The following is a 12,225-nucleotide window of genomic DNA, read 5'->3' on the forward strand; positions in this document are numbered from 1 at the left end:
ACGAGACGGACAAGCAGAATCCTGGGAAAAGCACGAGGGAAAGAGACAACCTGGAAGACGGGACGGGAAGAACCCAGCCAGCTTACCTAATTGACCACCACCTTAGGTATACTGTGTAGGTACATACAATAGGTACTCCGTACCTACCCACGCTACGTACCTTAACTTACCCTATGGCAGTACCTACCTACCTAGGTAGGGGCCACCAATTGCACCAAGCCTGAGGGAGGTCCCCATTCCGTCCCGTGTGCCTCGTCTGGCGCGTGTCCCCCTCCCCTTATTGCGATCCTTCAGTCCCGTCCATGAACCACCCTCAGGCTGTTAAGCTTCCGCCGTCAAGGTACAGCCGGCATCCATTGCTCGCCCTCCAGAGCGACCTCTTCACGCCTTTGTTATCGCCATTTCATCAAGAATCTAGAAGTATACACACCACACCCTACTATCGCACCTAAGTAGTTCCCCTGCCGTGGACGACCCCCGTACCACCATTGTCGCCGGTCGAATCCCCCCCAACGATGCAGCCCGCCCACACAGCCCATAGCCATTGACCACCACCACCACCACGAGAACGAGCACGAGGACGAGGACGATAGGCGCCTGTTCACCATAGGTACCTTACCTTGTTCAGAGGTATCTTGATATACGTTCGATACCCCTCCAACGGTTGCCGTGACAGTTGCAAAATATTCCATATTGGTCGCCAACCGCTTAGAGGTCGACCCTGAGAAGAGACAAAGTGAGAGGAGAGGCATTTACAGAGACGGTCTGATACACCCGCCGAGAGATCGCCTAGGCGACATTGGTCCTTCGGGGGCCTTCCCTCATCAGGCGATCCTCCTCTCCATGCCCCCTCTCCCTCCCGAGTCCCCCTCCCGTCCCGACTGTCCAGCAGCATCAGCGCACACGACGACGCGAGAAAAATATCCGGCGAATCGTCGTTCGCATCCCACACATCTCTACCCGCCGACTGCTTTCTCTCATCTCATCCCACCAGTGAGCTCTGCGAGTCGCGATCGCTCCCTCGAATATCCAATTCTTCAACGCGACAACCGACTCAGTAGCCAACTGTACACTGTTTGTCAGTCAGCGCCAGCGCCTGCGCCTGCGCCAAAAAACCACCGACCTCGTCGACACACGGCTGCGCCTGTTGCCAGACGAGACGAACGTCGCCCCCGCAACTTTACCCCCCCGGCTCCAAACCTGCGACTCCTGGATTGTGGGTTTCTGCAACTCAACAACTCGTCGCTTCCCTCCCATCTGACTACGCCTTCTTCTGCTTTCTTCTTCACGACTTGTTACGATTGACGATTCAACCTCTCTCTCTCTCTCTCTCTCTCTCTCTCCCTTCGCCGACCCCCGGCCGCCGAAAAGGTCCAAGCAACAACAGAGTAGACGTGCCCGGATCATGACTTGACCCTTTTCCCCTCCTTGGGTTATCAGCGCGACCGCCTCATCATGCTGATGACACAGACCGCAGTGCCGGCACTATTCCAGGGTCAGAACAACAACTACAACTCCCGCAAAAAGCCTTCGCGCGAAAACCTCAATCACGACGCTACCAACTACTACCCTTCCCAACCGGCGTTGGACCCTTCCAGCGTCGGCCAAGCCTTCTCACCCTATTCACAGGCCATTACTTCCTCCTCGTCCATAATGAACGGTATTGCGGGCACTGCCCCGCCCGGTACCATGTACGTCCGCGCCTTGTACGATTACGAGGCCGACGACCGCACGAGTCTCAGTTTCCACGAAGGAGACGTTATTCAGGTTATAACACAGCTGGAAAGCGGATGGTGGGACGGCGTTATCAACGGTGTGCGCGGTTGGTTCCCGAGTAACTACTGTCAAATCGTTACGAGTTCCGACGAAATCCCCGAGCATGACCAGAATGGCGACCTTGATCATGTTGACGATGAGGAGGACAATCAGGAGGTCTACGATGAGCAGCTGGAAGATGATGACGAGTCGGAACTGGACGACGCCAGCGGCCTCCCACTCGAAGGTACGGATCTCGGCGACAAATCAAGGGCCGACTTCTGGATCCCGCAAGCAACCCCAGATGGGCGCCTATTCTACTACAATATGATGACGGGAGATCGAAGCATGGAATTGCCTTTGGAGTCTCCGGTGTCGACCAATGAGACGGGACCCCGTAACCGCATAAACGTCAATGTCCCTGAGAAGACACGACCACCACCAGAGATGATGGCTAGGGGCCTGACGCAAGATGAGGACGAAGACTCCGAAGCAAACTCGGCATCCGAGTTGGAGGGGGAGTCTTTGATGCTCGCATCTCGTGGATCTTTGGTAAGAGCTCGTGCCGCAAAGCTCGCACCGCCGTGGGTTGCTTTTGCTGACCAGTGTATGTGCATGATAGCCTCGTAATCGTCGGTCTCGTAGCGAAATGCTCTCACCCTCCACTTCGATGGACTCCATGAACGGTACCGCGCCTGTCACCCGGCAGAAGGACGGTGCGTACTTGAACCCGAACTTGGCACCCAACGCAACCCCAATGATTGCATCGGCGACCTCGTTCACCAGCACTTCTTACAACACGCCGCCAACCAGTACCGTCCCGCGTTCCTTTTTCGATGATGGCTCGGCGCCGCCGCTCACCTGGACTCGCCTGGTTTCCAACATGCGCCGAGCCGTTGACCGTTACCGCGATGCCATTACAAGTGGCAACCGTTCCGAATATGTTGCGCGCGCAGAGGACATCTCAGACCACCTGAGACTACTTCTAGCTGCTGGATCTGGCACGACTGATAATCACTCTGGCCAGCCTTCCATCATTTCTACGAACAAGGCCCTTTATCCTCATTTCAGAGACATGATGTCAAAATTCTCGAAACTCGTAATTTCATCTCACATTGCTGCTGCTGACTGGCCCAATGCCGAATCTGTGCAGAAGTGTCTCCAAGAAGCCGATGGAGTGCTGCTCGGCGTTTTCAGTTATGTCGAAATCGCCCGCCAGCAACGAGGAGAGGAGATCCCGCGCCTTTTCCCTGGGTTTGTCATCGGAAGCTCTACTGGCGGCAGCTGGCAGAACAACGGACTGGGCACCCGCGATCCCATTACCGCGAATTTCCTGGAAGATGAAGAGGGTGTGGTCGAACCCACGGCAATTCTAGATGGCAAGCAGCTCGAGAGGCTGGACGAGCTCAAACGGATGCTTGTTTTCAGCATAAGAGAACTGGACAAGAATTTGGTTGTTGCGGACAAGATCACTTCACCCTTCAAGCACGAAGTTATCGGAAACAACGTTTGTCTGGCGGGAGGCAAGGTTTTGGAGACGTTCAAGCCCTGGATTGCACTCATCGAGTCTATCGACCTTTCATCACTAGGCAACAGTTTCCAGACGCCCCAGTTGGCAGACTTCGCCGCCAACAAGCAGAGTCTTTACGACAACATGTCAGACCTGCTGCTAGGTTGCCAGGCCGTGGCCGGGCCCCTGGCTGACGAATGGGCCGAGGTTCGAGGCGAGGCCCTCGAGAATCGACTGGACTATGTCCGACAATGTGCCAAGGCCCTCGAGACAAATTCCTCGCATATCGGCTTTTCTTTGCAGCTGTTGTCTGAACAGGTACAAATTAACATGCAGCAACAAGTCGACTCGAGGCAGAGGGAAGACGTTATGCAGCGTGAACAACTTCGTCGGGGAGAGACCGCTCCGTACGAAAGACCCCATCAGCGCACGGAATCGCGAACCACTCCCGCAGCATCGCGACCTCCGATGATCACCTCACAATCCTTCACCGAGGGCGAGAGCACTGGCAACTTCCGAGGAGGCGACTACTCAAAGGTTAAGAAAATTTTGGGTGACGACCCCAACCCTCAGAGCAACATACCTCCTGTTGATGACACGCCGGAGTTCCTTAAACTAGACCATGAGCCAGATCTTGCCTGGGACAACAAGCTGACGCCACCCATTGTGAAGGGTGGTACTTTGGAGGCACTCGTCGAGCAACTGACACGACACGACAAGCTTGACTCGAACTTCAACAACACATTTCTGCTTACATACAGGTCCTTTACGACCGCTCAAGATCTTTTCAAACTGATCGTGAATCGCTTTGGCATTCAACCACCTGAAGGTCTTTCTCAATCGGATTTCGAGGCCTGGCGAGACAGGAAACAGAAACTCATTCGCTTCCGAGTCGTCAACATACTGAAGAGTTGGTTCGATAACTTCTGGATGGAAGAGCACAACGAGGAATCAAAGCAGCTTATTCGAGATGTTTACACCTTTGCGAGGGACACCGTCAAGTCTACAGAGACACCAGGCTCTGCGCCATTAATGGCGGTCCTGGATCAACGGCTTAGTGGTCAACAAGCTGGAGCTCGTCGAATGGTACAGACGCTCAACCAAAACACGCCATCACCCATTATGCCTAAGAACATGAAGAAGCTAAAGTTCCTGGATATCGATGTCACGGAGTTTGCTCGCCAGCTCACCATCATTGAGTCAAGGCTCTATGGAAAGATTAAGCCCACAGAGTGTCTTAACAAGACATGGCAAAAGAAGGTGGGCGAAGGAGAGCCGGAACCGGCACCGAACGTCAAGGCTCTTATTCTGCACTCCAACCAAATGACAAATTGGGTGGCGGAGATGATCTTGGCTCAGATGGATGTGAAGAAGCGTGTGATCGTGATCAAGCACTTTGTTTCTGTCGCAGACGTGAGTAGAATTTACTACCATGAAATGACTCTGAAGCTAACAGTCTCCAGAAATGCCGCAGTCTCAACAACTTCTCCACACTAACCTCAATCATCTCAGCTCTCGGAACGGCGCCTATTGCTCGCTTGAAGAGAACTTGGGATCAAGTACCACAAAGAACTCAGGGTGTCTTGGAAACCATGAGAAAGCTCATGGCCAGCACAAAGAACTTTGGCGAGTACAGAGAGGCTTTGCACGTGGCAAACCCGCCTTGTATTCCCTTCTTCGGTACGTAATTCCTTTGAAAGAAGCCCTAAAATCGGTGCTAACACTCCCGTTCCTGCAGGTGTCTACCTTACTGATCTGACATTCATTGAGGACGGAATCCCGTCCATTATCAAGAAGACGAATCTCATCAACTTCGCCAAGCGAGCTAAGACTGCGGAGGTTATCCGTGACATCCAACAGTACCAAGCTGTTGGCTACTCACTGCAGCCTGTCCCAGAGCTGCAAGATTACATAATAAGTAATATGCAAGCTGCCGGAGACGTGCATGAGATGTACGACAAGAGCTTGCAAGTAGAACCACGCGAGCGCGAAGATGAAAAGATCGTGAGGTATGTAGCACCAAGTTTCCAACCAAGGTCTCGGATCGCAGACGTTGATTTACCTTTACTAATTCCGAAACAGAGTTCTTGCTGAATCTGGCTTCCTATGATTGGCAATTATTGGAATGGAGAGAGCATCCTATCGTGCATCATTCATGCTGGCAATCCCAGCATGATCAGAGGCCTGCGACAGGTTTGGACGTTGCACGCGTCGAAGGAATACTCGAAGCGCACTAGGTGTTCGTCAACACCATGAACCCGAGCCCTTCGGGGCCCTTCGGGGTAGTCCGCCATGGTCGTGATAAGATATTAGAGACCTTGGGTTAGGTGCCAACTACGGATGAAGTGGCCCGAATCTCAGATTCAGAACTTTCTCGCCCGGTGAGCGCAGAGGAGGAAGGTCGCCACAGTGTCGCTTTAGCCGATGGATGATACATCCGATGGGACAGTGCCGAACGGAGACGTCTGCTCCATGCAGAAGAGGGGAAATGAGGTCGGCTGTTCCTTACTGAAGAGGGATCAACCGACATGTTGAGATTGAACGATATAACGACGTGAGCCTAATAAGCCCACTGCTCCTGCATTTTGGTCAACGTATCCTCGTCCATGCCATAGCAAAGGGCGCTGTTGGAAAAGCACGACTTGACTCGAATATGGTCAACGTGTACACAAGCCGGCAGGAAGAACAAAATGAACGATATGAAGGAAACCGACATTTGGGATGAAAGCCGACCGGGAAAAAAGAACGGAAAAAGATATTCAAAAAAAAAAAAAAAGGCTCAAACGGCGTCTGGTGAAGCGTGAATGTGAGTCATATTGGTATATGGTTTTCTAGGACGAGATGTGTCGAGCTGGAAAAAATTCACTGGCATCATAAGATGTAAGCAGGAGATGTTCGAATTGGGCGTGAAACTCGAGCCAGTCGGCCGGTTTGCCATCAAACCCCTTAATGGGTTGTGACTCTTTTTCTTATTTATATAATATCAATCAGAAAAGACGCTGAGAATTGTTCATCGAGACCCATCTCCGTCTTTGCAGCTTGGATGCGTCTATTGGTGTGCCAGAACCACACTTGCCACTGGATTGTCTACAACAATGCGCCTGGGTAGAGCAAGATTTTGATGATACCAATATCAGCGTTCACGAATGCTATGAAGTTTCTTGGCATGTATTGGATATGCGTGTAAAATGTTCAAGGGACAAGAATGCGGGAGGCCAGTAGATGGACGGATATGGTGAGAGCCATGGGACCCATGTAACGGCTTGCTAGGCCACTGGAGGCGCAACAGGTTTCCCTATAATTTGTACATCCATCTCTCTACCGCCGATTTTGAGGATATGGTTTGGGTATCAACAGTAAGCATGAGCTTGTCACATGGAAAGTATGTTTTACGGTCATTTTATTAACTTTATCATTCGGTACTACAAGTCATTAAACAGCCGTCATGATCGTGTTCCGGCACTGGTGCTAGAAGTCGTTATTGATACAAAATGAACATGATTAAACAGAAGTCGGCACACCCATCTCCTAGTGACGGTGAAGCTTGGCCTTGATCTTGTCCTTGAGGCTTTCCTTCTCCTTCTCCGTGCCAGTGCCCGTGCCAGTGCCCGTGCCAGTGCCAGTGCTGGAGCTGTGAGATTCGCTCGTCTTATCACTGGTCTTGTCGGCGCCGGACTTGGCCGATGCCTTGGCTGCCGCATGGGCGGGATCCTTCTCATCGAGGAGGCCTGGACGAAATGTCAGTTAATACTGTCACCACCGTGATTCAAGAGGTCTTCACTTACGATCTGCCTCGCGACCGGCGCCAGGCTTCGTCGCATCAAAATCGCCGCCATCAGCAGCCAGTCCCGTAGCCTTTACGAGCTTCTCGCCCGTACCCTCCTCGCCGTGACTGGCATTAGGATCTTCCTCCTTCTTGTCTTCGGTGTCAGTCTTGGACTCTTCGCCTCCGATGAGGCCACCCTTCGAGGATCCCTTGACATTTCCAGCATCACCCCCGCGTTCCTTGGCCACAGCCTCCAGGGGCCTCGGCCCCGGACCGTCAAGCTTGTCACCGCCAGTAGTCGGACCGGACGCATTGTTGTTGACATCTTGTCCCTTGGGCGCTGGGTCGGTGGCCGGGTCACTGGGGGCGCGCGTCTCAGTCTTGCCTGCGGCGCTGTCGGCCGAGGGGACCTCGTTGGGTGATGTGTGCTTGAGCTCGGGCTTGCCAATCTCTTCCTTGTGCTTCGGGGACAGCTCCTCTGTCGCCTTGTGCGTTGTGGATTCCTCGGTAGCACGCGACCTGTCGGTCAAGCTGTGCTCCTTTCCGTTCTCAGTACCAGTCGTACCAGCCGATGCAGTGCTTGTGGTTGGGGCAGTGGTAGTAGATAGCCCAGTGGTTGATGTTGCTGTTGATCCAGTCGCCGGCTCGGAGGTGTGAGCATCAGCCACGTTGACCTTCTTCTCCTTGTTCAAAGGGTCTTCTATTTGGAAGTCAGAATTGAAGTTATATGAAGCCACGGTTCAGAGCCGATGCTCCATGATGATAGCATACCGATGTTGCCAGCGTCGTACGGTTCACCCTGGTTGGTGTTACCCTTGACACCAGAGACAGGCTCTTGGTTGGCTTCGTTCGTTCCCCAGATGGCCTTGCTCGCCGCGCCCGCGATGTTGTTGATTGTCTCCATATTGGTCGGCAAGTACTGTGTGTTTATGTGAAAGTCTTTGTGTTTTGTAATTTGCACGATTGGTTGTGTATGCAGTCCTGACTGGTTTGGACACTGTTGACGATTGTTTGCTTGTTTTCTAGATGTAAGTGACTATTCCAAGAGGGCGGGGTGAGATTGGGCAAAGAGGTGTCTTATAAGGTAAACTTGGGAGGCTTTGAATAGCAAGTTGGTGGCCTGCAGGTCTGACGTCTTTTGGGCTTCGCTTCTCCCCGCCTGCCTCCGATAGCAAACACATCACAATGGCATACCTGGACGGCTGGGGTGGGCACGCAACGGACTGGATGGCCAGGTACGGGGTAGACAAGTACTTCTCTGCCCTCCGGGAGGGCAGGAGACAATCGTGGTAACGTAACTAACGGGTACGACGGCTCGAGACAGAAACAGATATATCTTGGCCTTGAATTGTCCCACTATCTCATCCTGCTGGACTCGCTAGCGGCACACGTATGCCTCGCAGCCAATGGATTGCCCAAAGTGACGCGAGAGAATAGGAATGAGGGGTCTGACCAGGCTAATGCCATTGTTATCCAGGCATGTACATCCTAGCAGCCACACCTTGGTTCTTGTGTGGGAGGTATCTCTGCCGCACGTAAGAAACGAGGAAGAAGAGAAGGTGGCTTGGACATGTCCAAAGCAAGGCAGGGCACGACATGCTAGAACAAGTGCAAATGAGCTCATCTGCGACGTTGGATTGGCTGGTAGTAGCCCAGCACGGAGAGACTAGACGAGATCACGTCAAAGCTGGCGCAAACGGACGAGCTGCGGTGGCTCCCGATGTTGCACATGTAGGGAAGACCAGCCAACGAGCGGGCCTGGAACTAACGAGTTGATTTGCAGCGGTCGTCATCTTGCCCACCAATTTGCCAAGTCAACACTGTGTTGCCTGCATCTACCTTAGTTTAACGGGGAAGGTAAAGGGCGGGATCTGACGATCAGCAGCCGGCGGGGTGGGTGAGCCTGGGATGCAGAGGAAGCTATGACGTTGGGCGCGGTTGGAAGTGCAGTCACGGGAAACCAGGCCGGGTGGGAAGCAGCAAAAGGTGCGATTACGTCACTGCCCTGGGCTCTTTTGATCTCGGAAGGTGCCCACGAATAACCGCTCCCAAGGTACCACTTCAGAGGTCTCGACGCTTGGACCTCGGGCGCAATTTCGTAGAAAAGCATCTCAGTGTCTACTGGAAATATCCACGATAACTAATGATTATCTTACAGCATAAGAAGAGAATTGGTTGATAAGGGAAAGGTAAGCTTTGTATAGCACGCATTGGTAGCATAATTGATCCACCTCACCCACCAACATGAGGCCCCGGACACGCCATCCTGCAAAATGCCCCGTACTCTCAAAGCTTGGCCTTGGCTGTCAAGATGTTCCTGGAAATGCGCATGTCACTGCTTGCAATATGCGACGGTGAAGCTGTCTCGCCAGGACACTAGAAGGCCGTAGCTCCTCTTTTCACATGCAAGCCAAGTCGGGACGCCGATAAGCTAGAAGTCGAGATGAAGAAATGGACCGAAGAATGACCAATGGCCCATGTTCGCACACCATGGCGTCCCGGGAAGAAGCGCCGAACCTCATGTTGACGCTCCCTACTTGTGAAGCTACAACAACGTCGTACGGGTAGTCTGTAGGTAAGATTCCGTTATAACCGGCCTCAACAAATGCGACGGACTAACCCGGGCCGAAGAGGGAGGATGGGTCCCGATGGGTGGGTGGGTGGGTGGGGGGGGACCGGCTCGATTGCAGTCCGCTCCGGCGAAGACCAACTTCGAGCCGTCTCCGGAATCACAACACCGGAGAAACAGGAAGGGAGAAATTTAGTGAGATAAGGCAGCAAGTGTGTCACTTGCGATATCTCTACCACTGAGTGGGTGGGGGACACGACCTCTGGGTGTCTGAAATGGTAGGGCCTGCCAGCGGTCGAAATTGTTCCTCGTGCAGCCATTCGCTCAGGTAACTGGTCCAACGCCCTTTCTTCTCAACAAGCTAAAATGGCTGAGGTAAGCGTATCACCGGTCACGCTGACGCTGCGTCGCCCGGCATGTCATCAATTGCCGCTCCCTCCAGAAGATATATACCGTTATCTACAACTTCTAAACCTCAGGTCTTTATTGTACCTCTCGTTGCTTTCTACAACTCGTGATATACCTCGAATGAATGGATCCATATTCACAAATCAAAGTCCGCCCTGGCGCGCGGTGATTTAGCATCATTTACCTTTCTATCTTGCCACGAACTTCGATATGCTTCTCACATCACCTACCATTTTTGGGCTATGCTGGCTGGTGGGAGCTAGGCTAATCTCCGCCGTGCCACAAGTCTTGTCTCTTGGAGACTATTCTGGAGACCAGCAAGTACTGCTGTCTTCCGACAAAGGCATGCCTCCCAACATCTTTACAAATACCATAGCTTCCCAAACGGTCTAATGAGACTTTCAATAGCGCGCTCGCCTGATCACTTCAAGAACTCGCTCTGGAGCGGCCGCAGACAGTCCCAACAGCCGCCTGGTTTCGTTGCGTTCGGTGACTCGTATAGTGCCGGCATCGGTACCGGCGTTGACGGCGTCGAGGACGACTGCAGGCTAGGATCCCACGCATATCCAGTCTTGATCTTCACCGACCTGGCTGATAGCCAAGTCCCAGGAATAGTAACCTTCCAGTTCTTGTCTTGCACCGGGTCGACCACCAGCAATGTTCTGTCGGGCGGCGATCACAGCCAGGTTGACAAATTCAACAAGTCGATCAATGCCGACTTCGCGGTACTCTCTATCGGAGGCAACGACCTGGGCTTTTTCTCCGTTATGAATGCTTGCATATTCCGCTTTTACAGCTTCAACTCTGGCAGTTGCGAGACAGCACTGCAATATGTAACCGACCAGATCGAGAGTTCGGATTTCGCGCAGCGGCTGGAGATGGTCATCATGGAGATACTGGACACGGTGCAGTGGGAGAAGCGGCCGTGGTTCATCATTACCGTGACCGGCTATGCTCGATTCTTCAGCGTAGAGACTGATGAGTGCGACAATTGTACTCTTGGTGTCTGGTGGCAGGGACCAAAACTCAAGAAGGACGTACGTCAGAGGATGAACGATATGGTCGTGGCAGTCAATGGGAAATTGAGGAGTTCCATCGAAGCCGTCAACTCAAGGTTTACGACCCCAAAGGTTCTGTTCGTCGACTACGACGCCAAGTTCGAAGGGCATCGTTTCTGCGAACCAGGCGTCATGGAACCAGCGTACAACAGGACAGAGACTTGGTTCTTCCTCGTCGGAGGTAAAGATAACAACCCAAATGTAACGGATCCGACGCCGGCCCCGAATCGCACGATAGTGGGCACCGAGGGTAGTGCGAGTAGCAAGACCTTGTCTCCATTGTCACCACTCGCGGACCCGGAGACATGTCTGGGCCCGGCCGAGAGATCAGGAGACTGGGGCCTGCTGGCTCTGTGTTACATGGCGAGGGCTAAACGCGACTACCCATTACTGCAATTTGCCGCGGAGGATGTCATGATTCAGAATTCCATGTGGTATGTGCCAACATATTATGGGAAAACCTTCCATCCAGTAAGCTTTCGCTCTTCCAGTTTGACAGCCGGTCCTGAAACTGCAGCTGATAAAACTTACAGAGAAGCCTCGGCCACGAGGTGATTAGAGACGAAATCTACAGGATCTGGTCGCAACTAGATACAGCGAGGTAGAACTCAAAGGCATCAGTTTGCGGACTGTCGCCTACACAGGACATCCCCGGAAAGAGCTCATGAATGAAGGGCAAACCCTATTCTTGTCCATCAGATGTCAGGTAACACCACTCGCTTTGCTTCGCACAGGACAAGCTACCAAAGGACCGCTCTGTCGGGGAATATACGGTTGACTCAATGTCGATCATTCCGACTTCATCCCTACCCTTGGATATCGTACCCGTTTTTCATAGGACGAGACTACTGCAGTATACGCAGATGCAGGGCCACGTCTGCTTCTCACCGGACCCGGGTCGGGGAGATTGTCTGCTCTGGATCGCGGGTTACACCGAAGTTCCGCACGAATGCCTCGGAGAGAGACCGGGGCCCATGCTGCAGGGAAAGGTGGGACATTGGTCCCTTTTGGGTGAGTGATACACCCGTTTGGCGGGGTTATTCTCTTGGCCCGGAGAAACTTTCGGTAAGATGGATAGAATGCCATGACAGATACTGTCTGATTTTCATGTTCTAATTTACTGAGCTGCAAGCGTGACAAAAGAGCTGCTGTCTGGGTC

The 12,225-nt window shown here is 52.9% G+C and overlaps 3 protein-coding genes across 3 annotated transcripts; 2 read left to right on the forward strand and 1 right to left on the reverse strand.

Annotated features, from left to right (window-relative positions):
• Positions 1-1,455: 1,455 nt before the first annotated feature.
• CDC25 (cell division cycle- protein) lies at positions 1,456-5,375 on the forward strand (the record flags this gene model as incomplete). Its single annotated transcript, XM_053199161.1, has 5 exons — positions 1,456-2,307; positions 2,378-4,678; positions 4,729-4,945; positions 5,004-5,274; positions 5,348-5,375. 5 exons carry the CDS (start codon positions 1,456-1,458, stop codon positions 5,373-5,375), a joined length of 3,669 nt encoding a protein of 1,222 aa, XP_053043369.1.
• Positions 5,376-6,793: 1,418 nt separating this feature from the next.
• Positions 6,794-7,935, reverse strand: N0V96_008636 (uncharacterized protein; the record flags this gene model as incomplete). Its single annotated transcript, XM_053199162.2, has 3 exons — positions 6,794-6,993; positions 7,051-7,731; positions 7,803-7,935. The coding sequence occupies 3 exons, from the start codon at positions 7,933-7,935 to the stop codon at positions 6,794-6,796; spliced, it is 1,014 nt and encodes a 337-aa protein (XP_053043370.1).
• Positions 7,936-10,400: 2,465 nt separating this feature from the next.
• N0V96_008637 (uncharacterized protein) lies at positions 10,401-11,621 on the forward strand (the record flags this gene model as incomplete). The annotated part of the gene is made up of 1 exon (XM_065758409.1): positions 10,401-11,621. One exon carries the CDS (start codon positions 10,401-10,403, stop codon positions 11,619-11,621), a length of 1,221 nt encoding a protein of 406 aa, XP_065613164.1.
• Positions 11,622-12,225: the final 604 nt, after the last annotated feature.

Source organism: Colletotrichum fioriniae, assembly GCF_027942845.1.
Source record: "Colletotrichum fioriniae strain IMI 355084 chromosome Unknown scaffold_10, whole genome shotgun sequence".
Taxonomy (NCBI): Eukaryota; Fungi; Ascomycota; class Sordariomycetes; order Glomerellales; family Glomerellaceae; genus Colletotrichum; species Colletotrichum fioriniae.